Genomic DNA, 24,298 nt, shown 5'->3' on the forward strand with positions numbered 1-24,298 from the left:
GATAGTCTCAAGTCCTTTCTCATTCTAGTAATAATAATTGCACCAGTTATTAAATGCTCATTATGCTGGGCTAAACATTTTATAGGTCTTTTCTTGTTTAATTTTCAAAATAATGCAATACAGGTAGGTATGATCGTACTCATTTTACAAATAGAGAGACTGAGTCTAAAAATTTGGTAGGTGTTGAATTTGAACCCAAGTCAGAGTGACTCAAACCCTGTCTACTAACTATTATATTATATTATAAATGTTGTCTGGAAAAGATAAAGGTTTTGTTTTGTTTTGGTCAGAAACTCTCTTTGCCCATTCAGCCAAATGGAAGCCAAGTTGTCATCATGAAAAAAATTTTGTTGTAAACTGTAATTGTGTGAAAAGGAAACTGAAAAGCCATTATCTCAGCTGGTTTCCTTAAAATTTCTGAGAAAGTCAACACTTTTCCAAAGGAAAACTTATGCTTTTAATTGTGATCTCTGTGTTTTGAGACTGGAGAACAGAATAAAAGAAACCAACATTTCTGAAGGAAAACTTATTCTTTTAATTTTCATCTCTTTTCATTTTTAAGAATGGAGAACACGATGGAAGAATCCAGAAGCCATTGTGTTTATTTCCCCATGTGTTTTTTGCTGTTACAAAGTAAGCAAAAGCTTTTCTTTTGTTTGTCTGAATCCTTTTGAAAAAACATTTATAAAAATGTCTGTTCATGGGAAGGGAAGGGCAATTTTATTTTTTAGGGCCTCAGGGTATCTCAAATAATCTCAAGGGGTATCCGGGATGTTTTACAAACACAATTCAAAATCACTTAAAACAAATATGTGTCTTAATCAGATTTTAAGTAGGGAGAAACTTTGAAAATCAAATAAACAGTCACAGCAGGTAGTCTAGAAACTCCAGAAATTTTTGGTGAAACTGGTTTAACAAAAACAAAACAAAACAAAAAAGGCCAGGGCAAGGGAGGGAGAAAAGAAAGGAAGGCAGGGAGGATGAGAGGAAGGAAAGAAGCAAAGAAGGAAGGAAGAAAGGAAAAAAGAAGGAAACTTGGAACAAGTACTCATAAATACTTGAGATACTACTTATCAATGAGTTTTGCGTTTATTTTCTTGGGGAGAATATACTAAGGAAAATTATCATTATCTCTATTGTATTGGCTTATGGATTCACGCATTTCTTTTAATCTCTATATTATAAAACTCACAGTCAAAATTAAAAACAGTACTTTTACTTCTTTGAGTCCTGATTTTACAATCCCACAGTGGATTTTGCATTTGATTTTTTTTTCCTATCTTAATTTACCTCTTTATTGACTTTTGAGAAATCTTTTCATCTTTAGTTTTTTAATCCATGAAACATTTGAACTTCACTAATATCATTAACGTGGGAAGCAAATTGGGCATTCCTCCATCTCTACTAAATTATGTGGTGTAGATACTTTACATTGAAATGCAATAAATAATTGTTCAGGATGCCAGAACTTTGAATTATCAAAAGCCATATTCAGTAAATACATATGGTCTTGGAAAACCTTGCTTTGTACTGATGCTTATCTTCTCTGCCAGTTCTGTAGGGGAGAAATTATCTTTCCTTTATTTTCATAACACCCAGCAAAGTGCCTTCCTAGAGATGAACCCATAAAAAATAGTTGTTGAATTAACGAATTCATGAATTAATGAAATTTCTTATCTTATGATAATAGGAGATTTATAAAATCTAATGATTCATTAAAATGCAATAGGAAACACCCCATATTTCCAGTAATAGCCAAAAATAAGTGATGGGAAATTTGGCATATTTTATTTTAGATTTATAATTTTTCTTTCTTAATAACTAGTGGAAATGATGGAAAATACACCTCTCACAGCTTAAAAAATGAAGAGAAATCTGTGGTTCTTTAATCATTAACGTTGGAGGGAAAAAGATGTTTAATATCTAAAGAGTAATACATTTTGATCTTTTGAATCAAGAAATCTGGCATTTCTCCATCATTCGGAAATAAATACCATGTACCATTCCGTATACAGCAACAGGATAAATGCAGATCTTAAAAGTTTCATTAAACATTCCTCTGTAAGTTAAACCCAGACACACACTCATGTCTAAATGTATTTAATATTTATTTTTTACTTTTAAAGTGATGCTATTTACATTTGACATTAGAAGGAAATCTTATCAGTAGGGCATCAGGGATTAAGCTGGGCAGTATTAAAGTTAGAACACTCACATGTTTGCAAATTTCTATGTTGTTAAAAAGAAAATCACTGTTGTAAAATAAATACTTATTTTTTAATTGTAAGTAATATGGAACGATCTGTAGGTAGTTCTAAAGTTCCATCAAGGGGCGCTTCCCAGGAGGTGTATTACTACTCTGTGAGTGTGGAGAGCAGAGATAGAAGTCAAGCAGTGGTGTTCCATGGGATATTCAGAAAAGTTAATAGTTCAGTTATTCCCAAGAAGACTTCTTGCTGCAGACCCGTTATTAATGGTCCCACTGCTCTTCTCTCTCGTTCACGCCTTCTTCTTCTTCGGGGAATGCTGATTCATTCTGGCCTTTCATATGCTTAACCCCTGAAATTATAAAAATTATGCTCAATTTATTTCTGGCAGATTCACTGCTTTGCTGCAAGAGGTAAAGAAAATGAGTGGAACGTTTTCACTGGTGTATATGTGTTTTCTCCAAGGATCTCAACAATCTAATCTTATATAAACCTTTTAATTCACTGAGGAATAAAAACACACCCAGCCCAATTTCCATTCGAAACAGAATGTCTTTTATAGTAATTAAATTTTCTCCATTAAGAATTGCATCACTGCCTATTAAAAACCTGTTAACTAAAAATCTGCTCACAGGCTCTTACTGCCCCTCCTCAGGAGCGAGGAGATGTGTGTGTGCAATTTCTGTAACTTTCAGACAACAAAAGAATCAGAATACTGTTAGTCTTCTTTAGGAATCAAAACATACAGATTTGATTCTGAAACTTTTGTATTAAAAATTCTTCAATCACTTCCCCCAAAACCTACACAGAGGAAAACCATTCGCACACCTTTGCCTGATATATAGGCTGTGTGACCTGGCCTCTCCCTACCTATCTGGCCTCATTTCCACCAGCCTTTCCTGGTTCCCCCTTTCACAGTAATTTATGCTTTAACAATACTAACCTGCTCTTCCACATTACAGGTCACTCTAGGCTCCCTCAAGCCTCCATGTCTTTCTCATTCTATTCTCTCTGCTGAATAGCTTCTTCCTACTCACCCACCTGATAACCTCCCACTCAACCTGACAGCAGCTTGCCTCCTCTGTGAAGGCTCCCCCAGTTCCCCAAGTAGACCTAGCTGGGTCTTTCTCATATTTCCCCCTGCTCTTGGATCACTTTGTCTTGTATCAATTACTTTATAGAACAGTATTTGTTTACATATTTTTCTCATTAGAACAAACTTGCTGATGTCAGGATTATGGGGTTTCACTTTGGGGTCCCAGGCACAGAGCCTGGCAAACAGTAGGTGCTCATTAATATTGATTGCATAAATGATTGATGGAATTAATGAGGTGACACTTTGGTATATGTCTTTGGCAGTTCCACAATAATGTATATTCAGATTTTTTTCAAAATTAACTCAAATTTGGAGTATAAATCATAAGGTGACTACTACAATCATTACAAAATTATCTTTCATTTCACTTGGGTCTATTCTGTTATAACATCATACTAGCTGACACTCTGCATATAGTGATGCATAACATGGAAAAGTTTATAGATTTTTATATTTTAGTAAATTGGTTTATGAGATTTTTCTAAATATTACTGAAAAACATTGCAGTTAGAATTGATAAATGAAAGGAAGTCACTGCTCATGTTTACTATGAAACAAAGAAACTAAAAAAAGGAAAAAAAAAGAGTGGATTTGCATGTATTGCAGTCAGCAACCTCAGAGTGCCATTTGGCAAGGAATGACACCCCTGGACTTGGTTGATTATCTTGCAAAAATATTTGATAAGTTGTAATAATATTTAAATACTGTAATTTCATCTGCAAACACAGATCATTCACAATCACCATAGAGAGAAATTTGTTGTTAACAAATGGAACTTATTTCATCATGTTATAGATTACACAGGAGAAAAAGAGGTCTCAATGCTAAGAAGGAAAAGGAGTTCAATGAGCATCCAATCAGTCACCGTGCTGGAGTCTTACCACGAGATAAATACCTGGATGGTGAAATCTAGACTTCAAGAAGATAAATGATTTGTTCAACTTTACAAGGATAGTGTGGTTCTAAAAGAAGTTCTGACACATCATAGTCCCTCAATATAGACTGACTCACTGACTCACTGACTCACTGACTCACTGACTGACCGACTGACTGAGTGAATGAAGCATAAAGTTCCATTGTCAGGAGACCCCAACTCATTTTCACTTTTAGCTTTTTGGATGCTAACCTAGACTCACCTATCAATCTCTAGGATTTATTGTAGGTTTACAGTACCTACTAATCTGGTTCAAACCATCTTGGCATTCCCTCTGAAGTATTAAAGCATAGTAATCATTCAGCCGCCTGCCACTGTTTCCTGAGCTAAAATTGTCTGCACCACCCAGGATTTGCAAAGGTTCTACTGCCTCCAGGGCTCATCCCTTTTATCCTCAAAGTAACTACAGAGTAATGCAGTTGTGTTCAGACAATTTTCCTTAAATTAGGTTTAACTTAATGCCAACATTGATTTGTCTATATGAGGGAGTCAAACATTTAAAAAAATGGTAACCAAATGTCCAACTTATTAAACCATTAATCATCCACTTCCCATACTTGACTATAGGTCTACCCACTTATTTATTTTATAATGATAACGGCCACAAAGTTATATGAGAAAGCCTTCTTTAAAGTAAAATCACTCACTTGAGCAAACCTTGGAACGGGCTTTTCTTGGTCTTATTTGAGTGTGGCATTAACTATTGCCAGGTGAAAGATTTTGATGAGGCAGGAGTAGGTGACGTCACAGAGCTGTTCTGCCGAACCTCTCTACAGGACCACAGATTCCTTGGTTCCCAAAGCAGTTTACACTAACGTCATCTTTCCATTGGATAATGGAGGGTTGATTAATTTGTGTTTTGAATTTTTCTTTTTTCCTTTCAGCAATGTTTGTTTGGTTATAGATGCAATAAATGCTGAGATTAATGTGTGAAGTCTGTGAGAACTATCTAATAATTTTTCTCCCCACGCCCCTCCTCCTATCCCCAAACACACGTATGCCTTGTATTTAAATTTTCTTTGAAGCCTCATTCAATATTTGAGTAATTCTGGAGGTGGAGGAAAGTAACTTGCTCTGGAGGTGTTGGTGAAATTCTCAGATTCTCCTCTTCTGCCAAATGCTAACGAACACGCAGGAAAACACCTCACCTGCACGTGAACTGATTCCCAGCATGTGGCAAAGGGCCTCCTGGAGCAAGAAAGACACAGGCAGCCCTGCACTCGGGCAGAAGGCAGAGGGATCCCCAAAATGCACAGAGGCTCTTTTCTCCGTAACAAAATGAACATACAAGAAAAGGAGCCATATATAAGACAAGGATATGCGGTATGAATACATGAAGGAGTGAAGAAAATAGAGTTTGAGGAAAAGAAAGTAGACTGAGTAAAAGAAGGAAAGGAAAAGAAAGAAATGTTGCCCCTGCACAAAACGTTATACTCGTGCTCTTCTCCATTCTGTAGATCAGGAGGTTAAATGTGAGTTGGATGAAGTTGTAAAGTGACTGAGTGAAGAATTATGAATAATTAATCCCTAAAGGGAGGCTTACATTTGGCAAACCACACATCAATATGTTTATCGATCAATTCAGAGGGGAAAAAGGCAGGTTTATCACATTTGTAGATGACGTGAAACTTGGAAGAAAAGATGACATGATGAGTGAAAAACTAGTATTCCAAAGAGCTGGAAAGATGGCCTAAGCAATTAAGGTAGAGGTCAAAGGGAGTTTTGTTTTTAGGAAGATTATTTTGGTTCTAAAAGATAGAGAATGAGGACAACCTAGATTGAGTATAGTTAGGGATTCAGGTGACCACAGTTTCAACATGACCCAACAGAGTCACCTGTTTGTAGGAACAGAGCTCTTGGCAGTGTGGGTGGCATTTCTAACAGGAGAGTCAGCAGTTTAAGAGAGGAAACTTCTAACTATGTGTTGTTCAGACTTTTCTGGATTATGCTGCCCAATTCCGGATTCTGCATTTCAAGAGTTCCATTGAAGGAAGTAATTGAGATTAAAAGCAGTTTTATAAAATCTCTTCCAGAAGAATTGGATATGAAACTGCACTGTTTAGCAAAATTAAGAGAGGACAAAAGAGGCTGCCATTGAATTCCTAAAAGCCTGGAAAAAGAAATAAAATTTATCTAAGTGGCGACTGAGAGCAGCAATAGTGTCAATAGCTGACATTCATGTGGTGAGGGCAGAGTACAGATCTTCCTAGATTTACAATGGGGTTACATTCCAACAAACCCATTGAAGATATCATAAGTGGAAAATGCATTTAATACACCTACCCTACCGGACATCATAGCTTAGCCTAGCCTACCTTAAACGTGCTCAGAACACTGATGTTAGCCTGTGGTTGGGCAAAATCATCTAACACAAAGCGTATTTTATAATAAAGTGTGGCATATCTCATGTGATTTATTGGATACCATACTGAAAGTGAAAAACAGAATGGTAGTATGGGTACAGAATGGTTGTAAGTGTACTGTATTTGTTGTGTACACTCATTACCCTGTGGCTACCTGGGAGCCGGGCTCACTGCCCCGCCTGGCATCACGAGACCATATCCTACTGCATGTCACTAGCCCAGGAAAAGATCAAAATTCAAAATTTGAAATACGGTTTCTTCTGAATGCATATTGCTTTTGCACCATCGTAAAGGCAAAAAATCTTAAATCAAACCATTGTTAAGTCAGGGACATTTGTATGGCTCAATATAAAGAAGAAAATTTCTAAACTCTTTATGTTTGCCCAGCAATAAGCATGTGAGTGAGCTCCCCATCACTGTGTGTGTCCAAGTCAAAGCTAAATTTCCATCTCAGGCAAGAAGGAACCCTGGATTGAGTAGCAGGGCAGGCTCACAAGCTCACCAACCCTGAGATGCATTCATATACAAAGGAGATCTTCTTTCCTACTGAATATTTTGCTTTACTCTGAGTACTATAAGTTACAAAAAAGTAATTCTAACTTTAAATGACTTAAGTGGCCCAAATCCACATTTTAAAACAATTCACATCGGAAGTAGCAAATGTAAATGGATTCTTTTTTTTTCAACCACATACTTTAGAAGTTTGAAATCATTCTAAAGTCTTCTGGGGAATTTGTGGATGTATTTTGAGAGCCTCTGACCCTCTTGGAATTCTATTTATACTTGTTTCTGTGGCTTTTCAGTGAAGAAGGTCCATAGTTTTCAGCAGAATCTCAGAGGGGTCTCTGACTCACAAATAGTTGTGAATATGAATCCTAGTCTAATCTCTTCACTTTAAAGATGAAAGGACAATTTCAGATGGCAAAGTGACTTGCTTAAATTCACACTGCAATCATAAGCTGGGCTGGGACACAAACCTGGACCCCTAATTCCTACTGGGGGCTCTTCACCTGGGCCACCAGGACTCAATCTACCACCACTGTTATTGATCTTTTCCAAAGTTAAAACCTGAAGGAAAATGTGGTGACTCAAGATCATAAGGCTTTTTTCATTATCAAATTCTTTCAACTTATAACTGGTAGATTTAGATGTAACTTTTCAGTCTTTTTTGTCATCATTGCTGTTAGTGTTTTTAATAGAGTTTGTAAGCAGGAAGATGTACAATTTAACTTTGCCCAGCAACATTCCCAGAATGGAACCAAGTTACAGATAATGTACATGTTATTAGAAAAGAAGCAATAGGAGTTAAATATAATAAAGTTCCTACTGTGTGTTGAGCAGGAGAGAGGCACAACTACAAATCAGATGGGGATGTAGGTCAGGGGTGATGGCATGCACATAAATGAAGTTAATTTAATGAAGACATGTAGAATTCAAGCATTTGGAGAGTTCTGATGTGGGAAAGAAGAGCTCCAACTCAGGAGATAGTAATTTGGACAGCCGTTGACTGAGCAATACACTGGTTAGATTAAGGGAAGCAGTAAGTCTGATTTCTAAATGAGAACACTATTTGCAAAATACATTTAACAAGCATTAGTTTTCTGAAGGCCTACTATGTACAAAAGAGTGAGTTCAGTGGCCCTAAAAGAATGATTTTTCTAATGGTTGCTTGTATATTGATCCTTCAAATTTTATCAAAAAATCATGCTAGATATACTCAAGGACTATAATTTAAGCTATAATATGGGACATCAAGTCTCCTCAGTAAAGGCCCACCATCTCTGATTGAAAATGTGCTTTGCATTTCCCCAAATGCTTTCACATGTATTTTGTTTAATCTTTTTGTCATTCATTTATAATAAATAGCTATACATTAATATACTGAGGGTCACAGAGATCAAGTGACATATTGATTTCATCCCAAAGCTAAACACACATCATGTCCTGAACTCATCTTAAATCTATCCCTTTCTACTTCATTTGGAGTAAATTACATATAAACAGCACAGTTGATCTCTGCTCTAATATGAGGACTGTTCAGTTAATATAAACTGCAAATCAACACAGGATCATTTCACTTAACCACCCATTACTTACAGAAGCATTTCTCTGCAGAAGAATAAATGTATAATATGCTTCTCTCTTCATCATACATGAGAATAGGGGCAGCATGTTTATATGGTATTCATATGTATTCATAACTATTATATATTTATGTATATTTTACCTATCGTATATTTTACCAAAGCTGTTGCCCAAGAGTAAAACCTAGGTGAAAGGTTTAGCAGTAAATGTTGAGGGGAAGGTAGGGTGAAAGGTTTAGCAGTAAATGCTGAGGAGAAGATAGGGGAGGAGGTATACTTACCTGCTATCATTAGAAGTGTGAATTCAAAGAATATCTTTGGAGAGTAATCTAGTCTCACTTATCAAAATGTAAAGTGCCCACATCTTTAAGTCTGAGGCTGGAGCCAGGCAAGAATATGTTCTTTAATTTTGCAAGGATCCTGCTATCCAGCCTAGGGTGAGAATCACTTTGATAGACTGAGTTCCTCTTTTGCTCTCCACAGCCAAGTGCCCTTCTAATACCCCCTTTCTCTTCAAAGCTAATGCATTCCATGAACTCAGAAGTAAAGTTAAATTTTTAAGCCTACACATAATGGAGCTAAACAGTGTTGGGCAATTTCACTTAAGAAAGAGACAGAATGGCTCCCTCACCTGACGGACTTGACTGCCATTGATTGAACACAATAGCATATCTAAAATAAAGAATGCATCAATCCACAGGAGTCCGTGGTTAGCCTTGAAAGCGCTAAAAATAAAATAAACAAAAGGAGAGTTGCATTTAAAGCCACAGAACAAATGATGCCTGTGTTTTTTTTTGTTTTTTTTGTTTTTTTAAAAAATATTTATTTATTTATTTATGGCTGTGTTGGGTCTTCGTTTCTGTGCGAGGGCTTTCTCTAGTTGTGGCAAGTGGGGGCCACTCCTCATCGCGGTGCACGGGCCTCTCACTATTGCATCCTCTCTTGCTGCAGAGTACAGGCTCCAGACGCCGTGCAGGCTCAGTAATTGTGGCTCACGGGACTAGTTGCTCCGCGGCATGTGGGATCTTCCCAGACCAGGGCTTGAACCCATGTCCCCTGCATTGGCAGGCAGATTCTCAACCACTGCGCCACCAGGGAAGCCCGATGCCTGTGTTTTTTAAGTGTGTCCACAGAAGGATGTCCTGTGCTGGCATTATAGAAGTCTGTGTCTTCCAAGGAGAGTACCTTCCTATTGAAGCAACAATAGTCACTATTGGCTACCATAGCCTTGAAATGCAGCAGGGCCCTATGGTCCTTCCCCCATTTCCTCAGCCTGCCTTTTGTCTGTAGAAAAACTTTAGCCGAAGAATAAGTTTAGTCAGAGAAGTGAAAAAAATGCAGAAGTAAAGGAAAGCAGTCAAACAAGACCAAATAATAATAGTTTAGTCATCAAAGTCAAGGACCTTTAGTTTCTCCTCAAGGGCTGTAGATAATATTCTGAGCCATATCCTTTGAGCTGTCTTGTAGATACTGAAACCCCCACCAGGTGGAAGAAGTTAACTACATGATGAATCAGACTGTAGCCATGACATAAGCTGCCATAATTCTGAGAATTGGCCTCAAAGAAATGGGAACAAACCGACCCTGGAACTGAAGACTAACTGTACTTCAAACAATCAAGATGACACTGATCAGTCCACCGCATGGCCAATTTCAAGGTGACTGTCAGAGATGACTGTGCTATTTCTGCATGTAGCCCCTTCCCTCCACCTATAAAAGCTCTTTCCCACTGATTGTCAGCGGGGGGAAGTCAGCCTTATGGTATTAATTAAGCCACCTGTATCAAGAATCACTTTGAACATCACTGGTCTAAATGCATCAGAGATTGTCAGATTGTAAGATTTTTCACTCCTCAAATCTCCAGTAACCCCATACTCTCTTCACACTCAGCTGATTTTTTCAGGGATAATTGAAGTAATCATTAATGAATTGACAGCAGCATGGCCAAATCTACCAAGATATTTGAATCAGTGCCCATATCTCTGCCTCCTCTCATAAGCTTCACCTCTCATTGTTTCCACCCCTCTTTTTCACAATATCTCTTACCCTTTCAAAGAATTCTCCTAAAATTAAGACCTCTCTTTCTTGCATCATCAGTTTCTTCCATACTACTAAAATAGTCCCATAACCACAACATTTCTTCCATTTCAAGAAACTGTCTCTTGACTCCACTCCACCTCTCGTCACTGCCCCTTCTCTCTTCTTTAGAAAACTTTAGAGCAAAACTCTTTATAGTATAATAAATAGACTGCATCATGTTATAACCTCTCCTTAACATACTCCAATCAGACTTCTATGTTCATCACTCCATTAATAGTTCTTGTCAAGTTTCCCCAACATACTCCATCTGGGGAAATCCAGTGGTCAGTTTCACACCATTTTAGGCAAAATCTTGGGAGCATTTAACATAAGTGGTCACTTCTTTTTGTTGAAACACTAATTTGACCTCAAGATGACCAAACACACCTGTTTCTCCACTTACCTTATTGACTACTTCTTCTTGGTCTTTTCAGCTAGACAGTCCTACTCATTCTCACCCTACATGCCAGCCAGTTCCAGGACTTGGTTATTGAATGTTTTCTCTATTTGTACTCACTTCCTAGGTGATCTCATCCAATACTATTGCTTTAAATATAATGTATAAATTGATGATTTCCAATTGTATATTATCAGTCCCAATCCCTCATCTGAGTTCAGGTTCATAAAACCAACAGCCTAACTGTATTCTGACTTTTAAGTGTTTAATAGGCATCCCAAATTTAGTATATCCAAAACATGATCTTGATTCTGTCCCCAATCTTCAAACAAAGATAAACAAGCACCTGGCCCCTACCAACCTTCTGTTTTCCAAATCTTTTCCATCTTAGTTAACAGAATATTCTCAGGCCCAGTGTATTCTTTGCCTCCTCTTGTTCCTTTCATACTCCTCTTCCAATGCATGACCAAATTATGAAGTCTCTACATGCAAAATTGTATCCCAAGTCTAATCATTTTTCATCAGTTCCAGCACTCCCACCTTAGTCCCATCCATCACTAATCTCTACCTCGAGGACTTCAATAGCCTTCTAACTTGCTTCCCCACTTTCTCTCCTTCCACCCTACAGTTAATTCCCCAAACAATTTACAGAATAATCTTTTTAAAAATTACATTATTCCTCCGATGAAAATCTTTGATGACTTCTCATTATCTTAAGAATGAAATTCAAATGCCTCACCATAAACTTATAATCATTAAGATGCTTCATGATTAGGTTCTGTCTCCTTCTGAACTTATCTCCTTCCAACGCTCCCTCACTTGCTTGCCTACATTGGTATTTTACATAGACCTCAAACAGCCTCAGGCCTGTCCTCCTTGCTCTCTTTATTGGATTCCTCTTCTTCTGAGGGACCCACATGTTTTTTTTCTTCACCTCAGTTGGCCAATCAGGTCTTTGCTGAGATGTCATGATTTCAGAGAAGACCACTGACCGTCCCATCTAAAACATCCCATCTCTTTCTTTCCCTTACTTTCAGTCCACTTATGGTGATTTATCTTTTTTTTTTTTTCCTTCCTTTAGAGCATTAATCACTCCCTGGTGTCATATGTCTTTATTTATGGAGTTCTGGTATGCCTCCCGCTAGAATATCAGCACCATGAAATCAGAGTCAATACTCTGTTTTGTTAGCTGACTGATCAGCAGAGCCCAGAACAAAGCCTGAACATTATAGATGCTTAGTGCATTTTTTTTTTTTTGCAACTCGTAACTTTTTTTTTATTTTTACTTTTTTTTTTTAAACATCTTTATTGGGGTATAATTGCTTTACAATGGTGTGTTAGTTTCTGCTTTATAACAGAGTGAATCAGTTATACATATACATATGTTCCCATATCTCTTCCCTCTTGCATCTTCCTCCCTCCCACCCTCCCTATCCCACCCCTCCAGGCGGTCAGAAAGCACCGAGCCGATATCCCTGTGCCATGCAGCTGCTTCCCACTAGCTATCTACCTTACGTTTGTTAGTGTATATATGTCCATGCCTCTCTCTCGCCCTGTCACAGCTCACCCTTCCCCCTCCCCATATCCTCAAGTCCGTTCTCCAGTAGGTCTGTGTCTTTATTCCTGTCTTACCCCTAGGTTCTTCATGACATTTTTTTTCTTAAATTCCATATATATGTGTTAGCATACGGTATTTGTCTTTCTCTTTCTGACTTACTTCACTCTGTATGACAGACTCTAGGTCTATCCACCTTATTACAAATAGCTCAATTTCGTTTCTTTTTATGGCTGAGTAATATTCCATTGTATATATGTGCCACATCTTCTTTATCCATTCATCCGATGATGGACACTTAGGTTGTTTCCATCTCCAGGCTATTGTAAATAGAGCTGCAATGAACATTTTGGTACATGACTCTTTTTGAATTTTGGTTTTCTCAGGGTATATGCCCAGTAGTGGGATTGCTGGGTCATATGGTAGTTCTATTTGTAGTTTTTTTAAGGAACCTCCATACTGTTCTCCATAGTGGCTGAACCAATTCACATTCCCACCAGCAGTGCAAGAGTGTTCCCTTTTCTCCACACCCTCTCCAGCATTTATTGTTTCTAGATTTTTTGATGATGGCCATTCTGACTGGTGTGAGATGATATCTCATTGTAGTTTTGATTTGCATTTCTCTAATGATTAATGATGTTGAGCATTCTTTCATGTGTTTGTTGGCAGTCTGTATATCTTCTTTGGAGAAATGTCTATTTAGGTCTTCTGCCCATTTTTGGATTGGGTTGTTTGTTTTTTTGTTATTGAGCTGCATGAGCTGCTTGTAAATTTTGGAGATTAATCCTTTGTCAGTTGCTTCATTTGCAAATATTTTCTCCCATTCTGAGGGTTGTCTTTTGGTCTTGTTTATGGTTTCCTTTGCTGTGCAAAAGCTTTGAAGTTTCATTAGGTCCCATTTGTTTATTTTTGTTTTTACTTCCATTTCTCCAGGAGGTGGGTCAAAAAGGATCTTGCTGTGATTTATGTCATAGAGTGTTCTGCCTATGTTTTCCTCTAAGAGTTTGATAGTTTCTAGACTTACATTTAGGTCTTTAATCCATTTTGAGCTTATTTTAGTGTATGGTGTTAGGGAGTGATGCTTAGTGCATTTTAAGCAAAGAAATGACTAACTTCAATCTCACTTTCTTTAAAAATATTCCCTATTCAACATACAAAGACTTTTCAACATAGCCAAATTTTTTTTCAGATAAATGAACTTCTGCTCAATCCCTTTAAGTCACATCTCCTATAATAAATAGAAAAGGTAGTTTATTTTTGGCCTGGAGTTAGTTTGTTCTTCTCAGTCTCCTATAGTATTTTAGATTACCACTCTAGACTCACTTAGCAATTATGATTCTGAAACTCCACCTAGTCCAAGAAAATAGGCAGTAAATCTTAAAGATGGAAAGGAGAAATTGCACTTTCCCCAGTATATAATGTTCTGATCACCAAACACAGTTAATTAATCCCATTGGGTACATGGCTTTCACAATATAAGTAATGTAAATGGATTTGATTAAGTATTTTGGTCTCCTCAGTGATTCTCCTGTAACTTAAAATTTTCTTCTATGGGAAAGTATTAATCCTGATGAGTTGATAGTTACATGCAGTCTCAAAATCAGCTCAGTTCTCTCCTATCCTGAGGCTATTTCCCTCCTCTTTTCTCTGCGGAGGGCCTCAGCTCAGTTTGTTTCTCATTACACAGCTTGCTGGCCCTGGCTGCCAGGAAGCTTCTGAATGACGAGATTGTTCTGTTTTATCCTCTGCCTGACCCAAGGACTTGCAGTTCACACGCTGAGCTTTGCAACTCTTGCTCTGACCCTGCTTTTTTTGCTCAGATTTACCATTGTTCTCATAGGCATTCTTGTGCACAGGCAGTTTTACTCTCTGACCATCCCTTTAAATAATAGCAATTCATTGTATCACCATGGGGCTCGCTGACCTACTTTCTTCTTTGATTTGCTGCCCTACAGTTGGTCTGTTTTACTTGTCTCCCACGTGTAAAATCACAGTCTCTCTTCATTTTACATAGATCTTTAACAAACTCTCCTTGGATCAGCTGATACCACTTCTTTTATTTCTTTTCAAATTTTGATTTTATTAAGAATACTTGATGCAAAGGAGCAATTATATACTCAAATTCTATAATGAGTAGCCATTTTATATTGTTTACATGAAGAAGGAATAATAGTAATAACATTTTTGCTTAAAATGGTAATTTTCTGTTATTTCTGCCCTATAATATTTAAATGTAATAATTAGGAAAAATATGTGTTTACTTACCTAATTTACTCAGTTTCTCAACACATGAGTATCAGTTACCTGCGAAAATTTTTTCAATACCAAAATTAGAACACTCCAACCCCGCTCAGACATTATAAATTAATTGCCCTAAAACCACGGCTTTTGAATTTCCAAATTCTTCTCTTGAAAGCAAAAACAATCTTACTTTCAGTATACATACATTGCATTCAATTTACAATCACCTTTGTCTTAGAAAAATTCTAAAATTATTAATAAAAATTAATGTAAGCTTTTTCAAAAACACTTGTTGAATTTCATTGTTTCAGAGGCAAAATTCTCTTAAAGTATGTTTATGGCTTAGCATACCCAAAATTATTTGAAATTTTTTCAGTTTGTTCCCTTAACTTACTGTGTATCTAGTCTGTTTACCTTTTCTTAGATATTTATTTCATTTCTTCCTCAAATAATAGACACTACTCTGAGGGGAAAAAATATATAAATATATAATATATAAATAAAATAAATATATATATAAAACTGAAAGTAACCATCAGATTTTTAGAGATAAAATGAAATTATTGAGAATGAACACTATTATTTCTGGCTTGATACACTGACTAGAAACAGTCTCCAATTTGCTAACACAAGGTAGCTGGGCCTCTCAGAGAAGATACCAGAAGGGCCATTTGGCTAGGGCCTCTTATGGAAAACTGGCCATGATTTAGACTTTTGATATTATCTCCAAATGTTCATATAGACAATAACAGATATATTTATTGACATATTTATTGACAAGTTTATTGACAATACTTTTTTAAAGTACCACTCATAAAACTTCACACATACATCTGATTACTGGACCGTACTACCTGGATCATACCATGATTTATTCTTTTTTTATAAATATTATAATTATGAATAGTTCAATTATATCATATTGTAAATTTTGTTGTCAAATGAAAATATTGACAATCCCATCATTTTTGCAATCCTGTTTTGGCATCTCTTCATTTGTTAATATAGGGAACCTCAAGAAAGGAGCATGACCAGACCCCTTTATCCTCCAGAAGGCTTTAGTAAGGGAGCCATATAAACCAATGGACATGGAAGAAGAATAGCCTGTACCCCTGTTCTAATCCCTTCTAGTCTCCTCCCCACAAACTATATTAGCCTAGAGACGTAGATTGAGAAAAGAGCTTTTTCTCAATCATAGAAACATGTCCTTTCAGGGTCGAAAGAACTTTAAAAAGCAGTCTTGAGTTCAAAGGACAGTCCAACTGCCTCTTAACATATATACATACACACACACATACACACACACACACACACACACACACACACACACACACACACACACTGCCACCACCACCACCATCATATTAAGATGTGAACCAAGGCCTGTTTTCTGAAGTCCCACAGCGAAGAGCAATCATTCAATCCAGAACACAGTTCTTTGGACTTTATTCTGTATTCTCTGCCTTGTGCCACACCAGACACAAGAAGTGACAAAAATGCTGGTGCCTGGGAGTCCCAGGGGACTTCCCTTCCCGCCTTCTCTTACCCAACCATAACCTGGCTGCCTGATGTCCATGCAAAGCCACTAAGAGGTAAAATGTCTTCCATGGTATGTGGAAGCTGGACACTCTAGGAAGATTCTCTAATGGATGTTTTGTGAGATTGAAATGGACTGTTAGTATAATAATTTAGGCAATATCATAGACTGTGTTTCTATAAATTGGCCTGAAAAAAAAAAAGGCATTGATTCTGTGTATCCTCAGTTCCAAATCCCTTACAAATCAAGTTTCTGAGCACAATCCTTTTTTATAATTGGAGGCTGCATGTTCTGGAAATTCACCAACAATACTACCAGAATATAATTAGAAGTGGGTGGAAATAAGAGGTATAATTTTCTAAGTTTCTAAGAAAGATTTACTTCTCAACAAGTAACATTATCCCCCAGATATTCCTGATTTGTTCTTTATAGTGCGTGTCTACTGTTTAGTCTTTTCTCTACTCTCCCCTGCTTATAGGGCATGACTGTTCTCCCCACTCACTTTCCTTCAGGAACCACTCTTCTCCCCACTCCAAACACAAGGTACAAATCAGCAGTGCCTGTTTCGTATATTATCTTGTCCTCTGGCCACTGTGCCAAAGCCAGGGGTATCTGACCCACGCTGGGTTAAGTATAATCCTTCCCCCATGATCTTACTGTCAGAAACCAAGTCATTATAAGAGAGTTTGTAATTTATGGATGGTGTAAGATGTTAAACTTGTTTGCTCTTGATGGCCAGGTTTCCTACTTAAGGAGATAGCTGGTCTGCAGTGGACCATAGGGAGGATGAAATTGACAGGTAAAATAAAGGAAATGGAAGAGATGGCAGACTTTGATTCTCTTTGTTTCCTGAGGCTCAGCTTCCTTTCCTTTCTTTCCTAGTAGTTTGTTTTCCCTTAATAGCATAAAGTAACCAAGTAATCTTTCAACAAATTTCCCTTTTGCCTAAGCTAATTAGATTTGAGTTTTGACATGTGAAACCCAAAGTGTCCCAAATAGTCTATTCTCTCTTATGTCTTCCCTGTGATCTCTTTCTGGCATGGAAGACAGAAAAGGAAAATGAAAGGCAACTGGGGTATTCCTTTTCCCCCCCATACCTCCATCTTTGAATGCAACTTATGATGAGCTGAGAACCAGACAAAAATGGAAAATATTCCAATATGTCTCAGGAGTGACCTTCCAGTTAAATCTAAACCTTACACTAATGATTGGAACTAAAGTAATAAAAAACATTTAGGACATCTTTTACAAAGACAGTAATTGTCTCCCCACAGGAAAGGCATCTTTTGAAGAATGAATATCAGACTTTCAGGTCAGGGGTCAAAATCATCACAACTGGTTTCATGCTTTCTTTGGTTCCTGAGGCAATAATTTTATTACTACAAAGCCTTGTGCATTCCTGGTCAGCGCTCATTGTGTGGATCTGTAAATAACCAGATGACAGAATGTGAGTGATTATAAAAGAAGTATTTTGCCCAGAATTGTCACAAACTAGGTTTTCGAATGCTTAAAATTTGTCAGTTTTCTCAGAGTAAACACTTACTTCAGTGAATTGTGGAGACGACATGCCAGATACTGACACACATGATATCATAACACATTAAAAGCAATCTCCTGGAGATTCTAGGAAAACATAGCAAAGAAAAACTTTTTAAAAATTCCCCCCCAAATTAGCTCTTGAGCTCCTCATCATCATTATTTCAATTTGGTTTTGAAAATACAAGTAAACAGAATCTATAATTCTTGATACTATTTATTTTGTTGTTTTTGTTCATCTATATTTTCCCACTCACCTAATTGATCCTTGTACTATGATCATAGTTAATTTTAGATAAAAGTGAGGTTCAGCATGACTTACCCCAACCTCTTTGTGGGGCATCCAATCTGTCTTGGACTGGAGGATTACTTTGGAAGTTTCATCCACTTTCCTTCCTTTGCACCTTTATCCTATATTACCAATATTTATAATTAATACTATCTAAACTACAGTGGGGCTCCCTTCTGTTGCCCCTATTATTCTCCTGATTCTAATTCTATCATCATGTGTAATAATAGTAATAACATATTATTACAGCGCTTTTCAATTTTTCAGGGCAAAAAGTATATATATCATTCTATTCTCAACATTACACTGTAACATGGAATGGGCTACTGCTATTATTCCCATTTCACAGCTAGAAAGCTGTGTCTGCCAATAATTAAATGAGTTGCCCAACATGGCTTGGCAAGTCAATATCAAAACCCAAAATTCCTGAATTTGACTCTACAGGTGACCCTTGAACAACACGGAGGTTTAGGGCACCAACCCCCATCCCCACCCCCAGCACAGACACACACACACACACACACACACACACACACACACACACACACAGAGTCAAAAATCCACATATAACTTTACAGTCAGCCCTCTATATTTGCAAATTCTGCACCTGCGGATTCAACCAACCACAGATTGTGTAGTACACTAGTGAAAATGAGCAGGGCCCTATAGGGACCTGCCAAGCATAAAAGCCTTTCTATGTCCCCCATTTCTTGTTTGTAAACAAAGGCTTTCAGCCTCCTAGACCTTCCCTGAGTCCCAAAGGTCAGATTCAAACAGTTACTAATTAGGAAAGTGAGGGAATGCAGAAAGAAACAACAGTGCAGCCATGGGGCCTGATCCTGGTTCCTCCTAGGGGGATGTGCGGATCAATTTGATACATATCTCTGAGTTCTTCTACAGGAAGTAAGGCCCCCACCCAGGTGGAGGATGGTAACTTCAGGCTGAGCAAAGAATGTGGACCCCAGGCCAGTTGGAACCAGAAGGCTGATGGTTGAGATTTCTGGAACACCACACTGTTACCTCACCACAAGCCAATCAGAGGAAAGTCACACACCCTGCAGACCTCCCTCCAAATCTTGCCTATAAAAACCTCTTCCCTGAAACCCATCGGGGAGTTCAGGTCTTTTGAGCACGAGCCATCCTGCTCTCCTTGCATGGCCCTGCAATGAATAATCCTTTCTCCACTCCAAGTGCCGGCGTTTTGGTTTGTTTGGCCTCACTGTGTGTCAGGCACACAAACTTGGGTTTGACAACAGTAGTACGTATTTACTGAAAAAAAAATCCATGTGTGAGTGGAACTAAGCAGTTCAAACCTATGTTGTTCAATGGTCAACTGTAGTTCTTTTCCCACTATGACATCCAATTTCTCATTCCTGTTGGGCCAAGATCTCATTCTAGTCACAATGTATTCCTAATTGAAGATTTACCTCCATTCCCTTGCAGTATAATATGATAAACATTTTAACAATTTTTTTTTTTCCTGAAGAATATGACTTCTTTTCTCATAGTCCAAAGAAAATTTCAAGTATGGCAATTTTAATCCAGGTGTCAAGAAAGACAATAATAGATGGAGATGATTCAGAAAATCAGGACTTTATATTTCTCCTTACATCATAATATTTAGACAGCTGCTTGTTCTCTGCCTATTTGTGGAGCTGATGCTACTTAGGAATAAGGCAGATATTTTTCCACGACTGTACTAATTTCAAATATTCTGAAGTACTTTTTCCATAAATTATGGAAATGTCCTACTCCTCCTGAACTACTTCCTGCACCAATATTACTGCAAAATTGCAAATGAACTTAGTCCTGATTTTGTTTTTCCTAGAAAATGTAATTGCCAAAAGAATGTAGAAAGACAGATTACATCTGTTGAAGAGTCAATTACTGAATCAAATTTTTCAGTTTTTTTTTAAACAAAGTTATTTTAGGGCACTTATTATGATAGCCCAATTATTTTTAGATATTTGTTCTTAGGTTAATACTCTGTACACAAATAAGTGTAGATTGGTGTGTGTTGAGACAGAACAGCTTGTACCTTTTTTGCTACATACCAAATATCATCATAAGAAGCCACAACCATCATACTTGAAGAAAATCCAAACTTAATGAACATTGTTTTTTCTATTTCTTGTACTTATGAAGTCTCCAAATTAAGAAGAGCTTGTGTTCCACAAACATGCTTGTAAGGTGTTTAGAACTCAATCTATTTTTCTATAAAGACATGTAAAATGGGGGGAATTTTGTTTTATTTTTCAAGACTGCTGACATACAAATCCTCCAGAGGACCTACATTTACTGTTTTGATAAACATTCATTCATTCAGTGGATGCTGGGCTTTGGGGCCTGTGCCATCACTGGCACCAAGGATTCAGAAAAAAAAAAAAAAAAAAGGTAGGTTATTATGCATGTGAAAGAAAAGAAACACGTTTGCTTTTGGAAGAGAAGGGATGGAATCCACAGGAGCTGGGCAGCATCTGAGGGAAGGGAGAGAAGAGAGGACATCTGCTGGATCACAAGAGAGGCAGGAGGGACCTGGAAGACAGACCTGAAAGAAGAGAGATCGCTCACGAAGATTTTAAGAGGGTTTACTTTGGAGTATCTGATATTAAACCCTCCCCTTATTTTATCTTATGAAATTGTTGGTAAATTCTACATTGCTGTTTACATCTGTGTGCAATAAATATACCCCAAGAAGCAGGAAGAGAAAAATGGGAAGAACATAGTTCAGGTTTCATGACAGTTATTCAGGGAAGCCTTCAGTGCCTATTTAACCCATGAAGATACAGAAATGCAGAAGCAACGGTTCCATTTTTTTTTAATTAAGAAGTTGAGTATTTTATTATTAAACTTTATTTTCCTGCAAGGCTGTTGCTTCAGTGTATAAAAATAGCACCAGCAAACACAGTATATTGCAAAATTAAGACAGTGTTGTTCTTTATCTGACACTGTACAACTAACAAAAACTCTTCTCCACTGCCAGTTATTTCTAATGGGAAAATCATTAGGTATTTTGACCCAAATCCAGGGATGGCTGTAAGCAAGTTACAGTATTATATAAGGCTTAAGATAACAATGTTATCTTTGAATTACATAATTTTTATAACTAGTTTTACCACAGTTTCAGGAATTCTGAATATTATAACTGGAGCCTATCCTAAAAATCATAGGGTGCTGTGAAAAAGATGCATAGTGTTTACGTGAAGTCATTAGGAAATTAAGGGGTATTTTCTTCAGGTAACGTGGCAAGGAGTTCCTTTTGCTATAAGCTGCTTTTTAAAAATCTCTCCACCACTAACTTAAGACAATTATGCTAGATTAAGTTGTTTCAAACTAGTTTATTTAGGGGTTCCATCTTCACTCCTCATTTTATGTATCTCTCATATGCATCCTCACACATCTAGTACTGAAAGGTTAGTGAGTGTCATCTTGATCAGCCAACCATCTTCATAACGAGATACGCTGACAAGCCCTGGATTTTCTGCTAGAGCTGCATTCATTTCAGTTACTTCTGCTGAGAGAGGAGACTAGCGTTCACCAGCAGCTTTCGCACTTTCCAAAGCACCGAATGAGTATGTTCAATTTTGTCCCAGCTTCACGCAAACTACAGTAAACAACAGCTCCAAAGCTTCCTGTGCAAAATTGCCGATCCCCACACTATTCCAACAGCGTTTTCTGTTGTTATCCATTCAAGGGTGTCTGTTAATTTACGCTCGGAGAACGGAGGTGGGCCGGTGCGCAGCGCCTGCAAGGCGTCCACCAGCCTCCTGCCCTCAGCCTCCAGGGACCTGGGCGGACACTGCAACCCCGGCAGCCTCTGACCCCGGCGCAGAGACGCTGCGCAGGCGTATAGAATGCAGACCTCGGGCCACGTACTCCGTGCCACGCTGTGCGTAGCACCACGTGCGCGTGCGCCATGTTCGCCTTGTTCGCCATATTCGGCTTGTTCTCCGGGCTGCGGAGCGTCCTTTTAAGGGCCAGATCAACACTGGCCTTGTTTCTGTGACCAAATACATTTCAAGTTACAATGGGAGTGCCAGAAACAATTTCTTCAAATCCCGTCAGTTCCACGGAAAGAATTAAGGAGTAAACCAGTCACTCATAGCCCCACAGTAAGCCAACTTTTTATTTTCTTGTCAATTCACTCAAAATTGGTTTAAGGTATGGAGAGGGGAAGGGAGGAGAGGATTCTCAGTATTTGTTCTACGTATGAGTGATTGATTCCTAATATGTTTCTTATGATGTGCTTTAAAACACGTCATGGAGTATGTGGTGTGTGTACATGTACAGGAATGAATATGTGTTAATTTTATCGACCCTTAGGAAGGGTTTATTAGTATTTCAGGTACACTAATCAGGACTAACACTCCAGGGAGTGAGTTAGCATTTGAAGGACACTAATGGAAAACTTACATAAGAAGAGCACCGTTTGTAACTCCGATCAATACCAGAAAGTTTTACATTAGCCTATAATATGTTAGAAACAATTTTTCTTCAGGGAAATAAGAGGTGTTCAAGATACGTCTACTGGCTAGATACACTGAATGCATACATTCATTGCATTTTCATGAACAGGGTTTAAGAATCTAGTAAACCTCATAGTGTACACTCTTCAAAGTGGAATGTAATTTCGGAATTCCAGTCTGTTCTGTATGCGGTCTTTGTCACTTGATTCTGACTAGAAGTTTAAATTAACCCTGCCCCTAGAAAATTGTCCCCTTTGCCTTGAGTAAACCTTTTATGCAAGTCGCTTGTTGGAGATCTTAAAAGGACAGAGGGCTGAGTTGCATTGAGATTTCAGAGCAACTTGTATGGGTCTGACGGAGGGGGCTGCTTGTTGACAAATATTTGCATGTGTGACAGAATTAGACGCCAGCCATGCTGATTATCTGAAGGAAAGAAATTGCGGTAAAGGAAACTGAAAATATAAAGGCATAGAGTCTGGAGGGAGCTTGATATATTTAAGAAAAAGGAAGAGGGCCATTGAAGACAGAAAGTAGGAGTGCATTTAAAGCCAAGTGGAGAGTTGTGAAGGGAGTTCAGTGGATTGGAGCAGCCAGGTCATATAGGATCTAATTAGCCATGGTGAGGAGTTTAATCTGTTTCTAAGGATAAAAGAAAACCCCATTGGAACACAAATTGCCTGTTAGTTGAATACTGTCAATGTCATGGATTGCAAGCACATTTGCCTAAAAGGCCAGGAGAGATGAAGCAGCCATACTATACAAAACATTAGCTCAAGTTCAATAATAAATGGAAATTGACAACAGATTTAGGGGTTAAGGATACCATAGTGAATGGTGAGGACTTTGGCAAATGAAGATCACGTGCTTCATCTTGTGAACCTATGTCCTGGGTGGTGGTGGTGAAGGGACAGCCTCAAATCAGATCCAGGTGATTGTTGTCATGCTGAAATATGAGTCAAGTATTGCCACATCCTCCGGCTTTCCAAGACAAGCAGTACATCTGAATTGCTGCATTAAATCTAATGTTTAAACGATGGTAGCTAATTAAAAAGAAAAATAAATCAGTATGTGGGATAGACAAATCATGAACTGAAATGGGGCTCTCGGACTACCATAAATAATCTCTGATCTATATAGTGAATGTTTACCTTTCAGTATATATGAAATCTCTCTTGAGCTTACTTTCCTTATAAATTACAGCTTAATTATCCCTACTTTGCAGAAAAAGGAATAAAATCTTTCAAGCTAACCCCAGCAAAATTTAATTTCTACACTCCAACATCTTTTCATTTAGCAAGTATTTGTTGAGTGCCCACCATGTTGTAGGGGTTGAAATATATGAATGAACAAAAGATAAAGATCTCTGCCCCTGTGAACTTTATAGTCCTGGGAGGACACTTAGATTTAAAGGATAAGTGGGAATAGCAGGAAATGAAGAGGTCACAAAGGAGATTGAGGTGGAGAGGTGAAGAAGACAAATGGTAAAGGTAACAAAAAGTGAATTATACAGTATT

General features: G+C 37.8%; 1 protein-coding gene across 2 annotated transcripts in view; it reads right to left on the reverse strand.

Annotated features, from left to right (window-relative positions):
• Positions 1–2,470: 2,470 nt before the first annotated feature.
• Positions 2,471–24,298, reverse strand: part of PPP1R1C (protein phosphatase 1 regulatory inhibitor subunit 1C) — a 128,653-nt gene continuing 106,825 nt past the window's right edge. For both annotated transcript variants that reach the window (XM_030850392.2, XM_030850382.1), the window contains exon 5: positions 2,471–2,559. In XM_030850392.2, coding sequence (XP_030706252.1) covers positions 2,471–2,559 — 89 coding nt within the window. The remainder of the gene's footprint in view (positions 2,560–24,298) is intronic.

The sequence above is a fragment of the Globicephala melas genome, chromosome 7 (genome assembly GCF_963455315.2).
Source record: "Globicephala melas chromosome 7, mGloMel1.2, whole genome shotgun sequence".
Lineage (NCBI taxonomy): Eukaryota > Metazoa > Chordata > Mammalia > Artiodactyla > Delphinidae > Globicephala > Globicephala melas.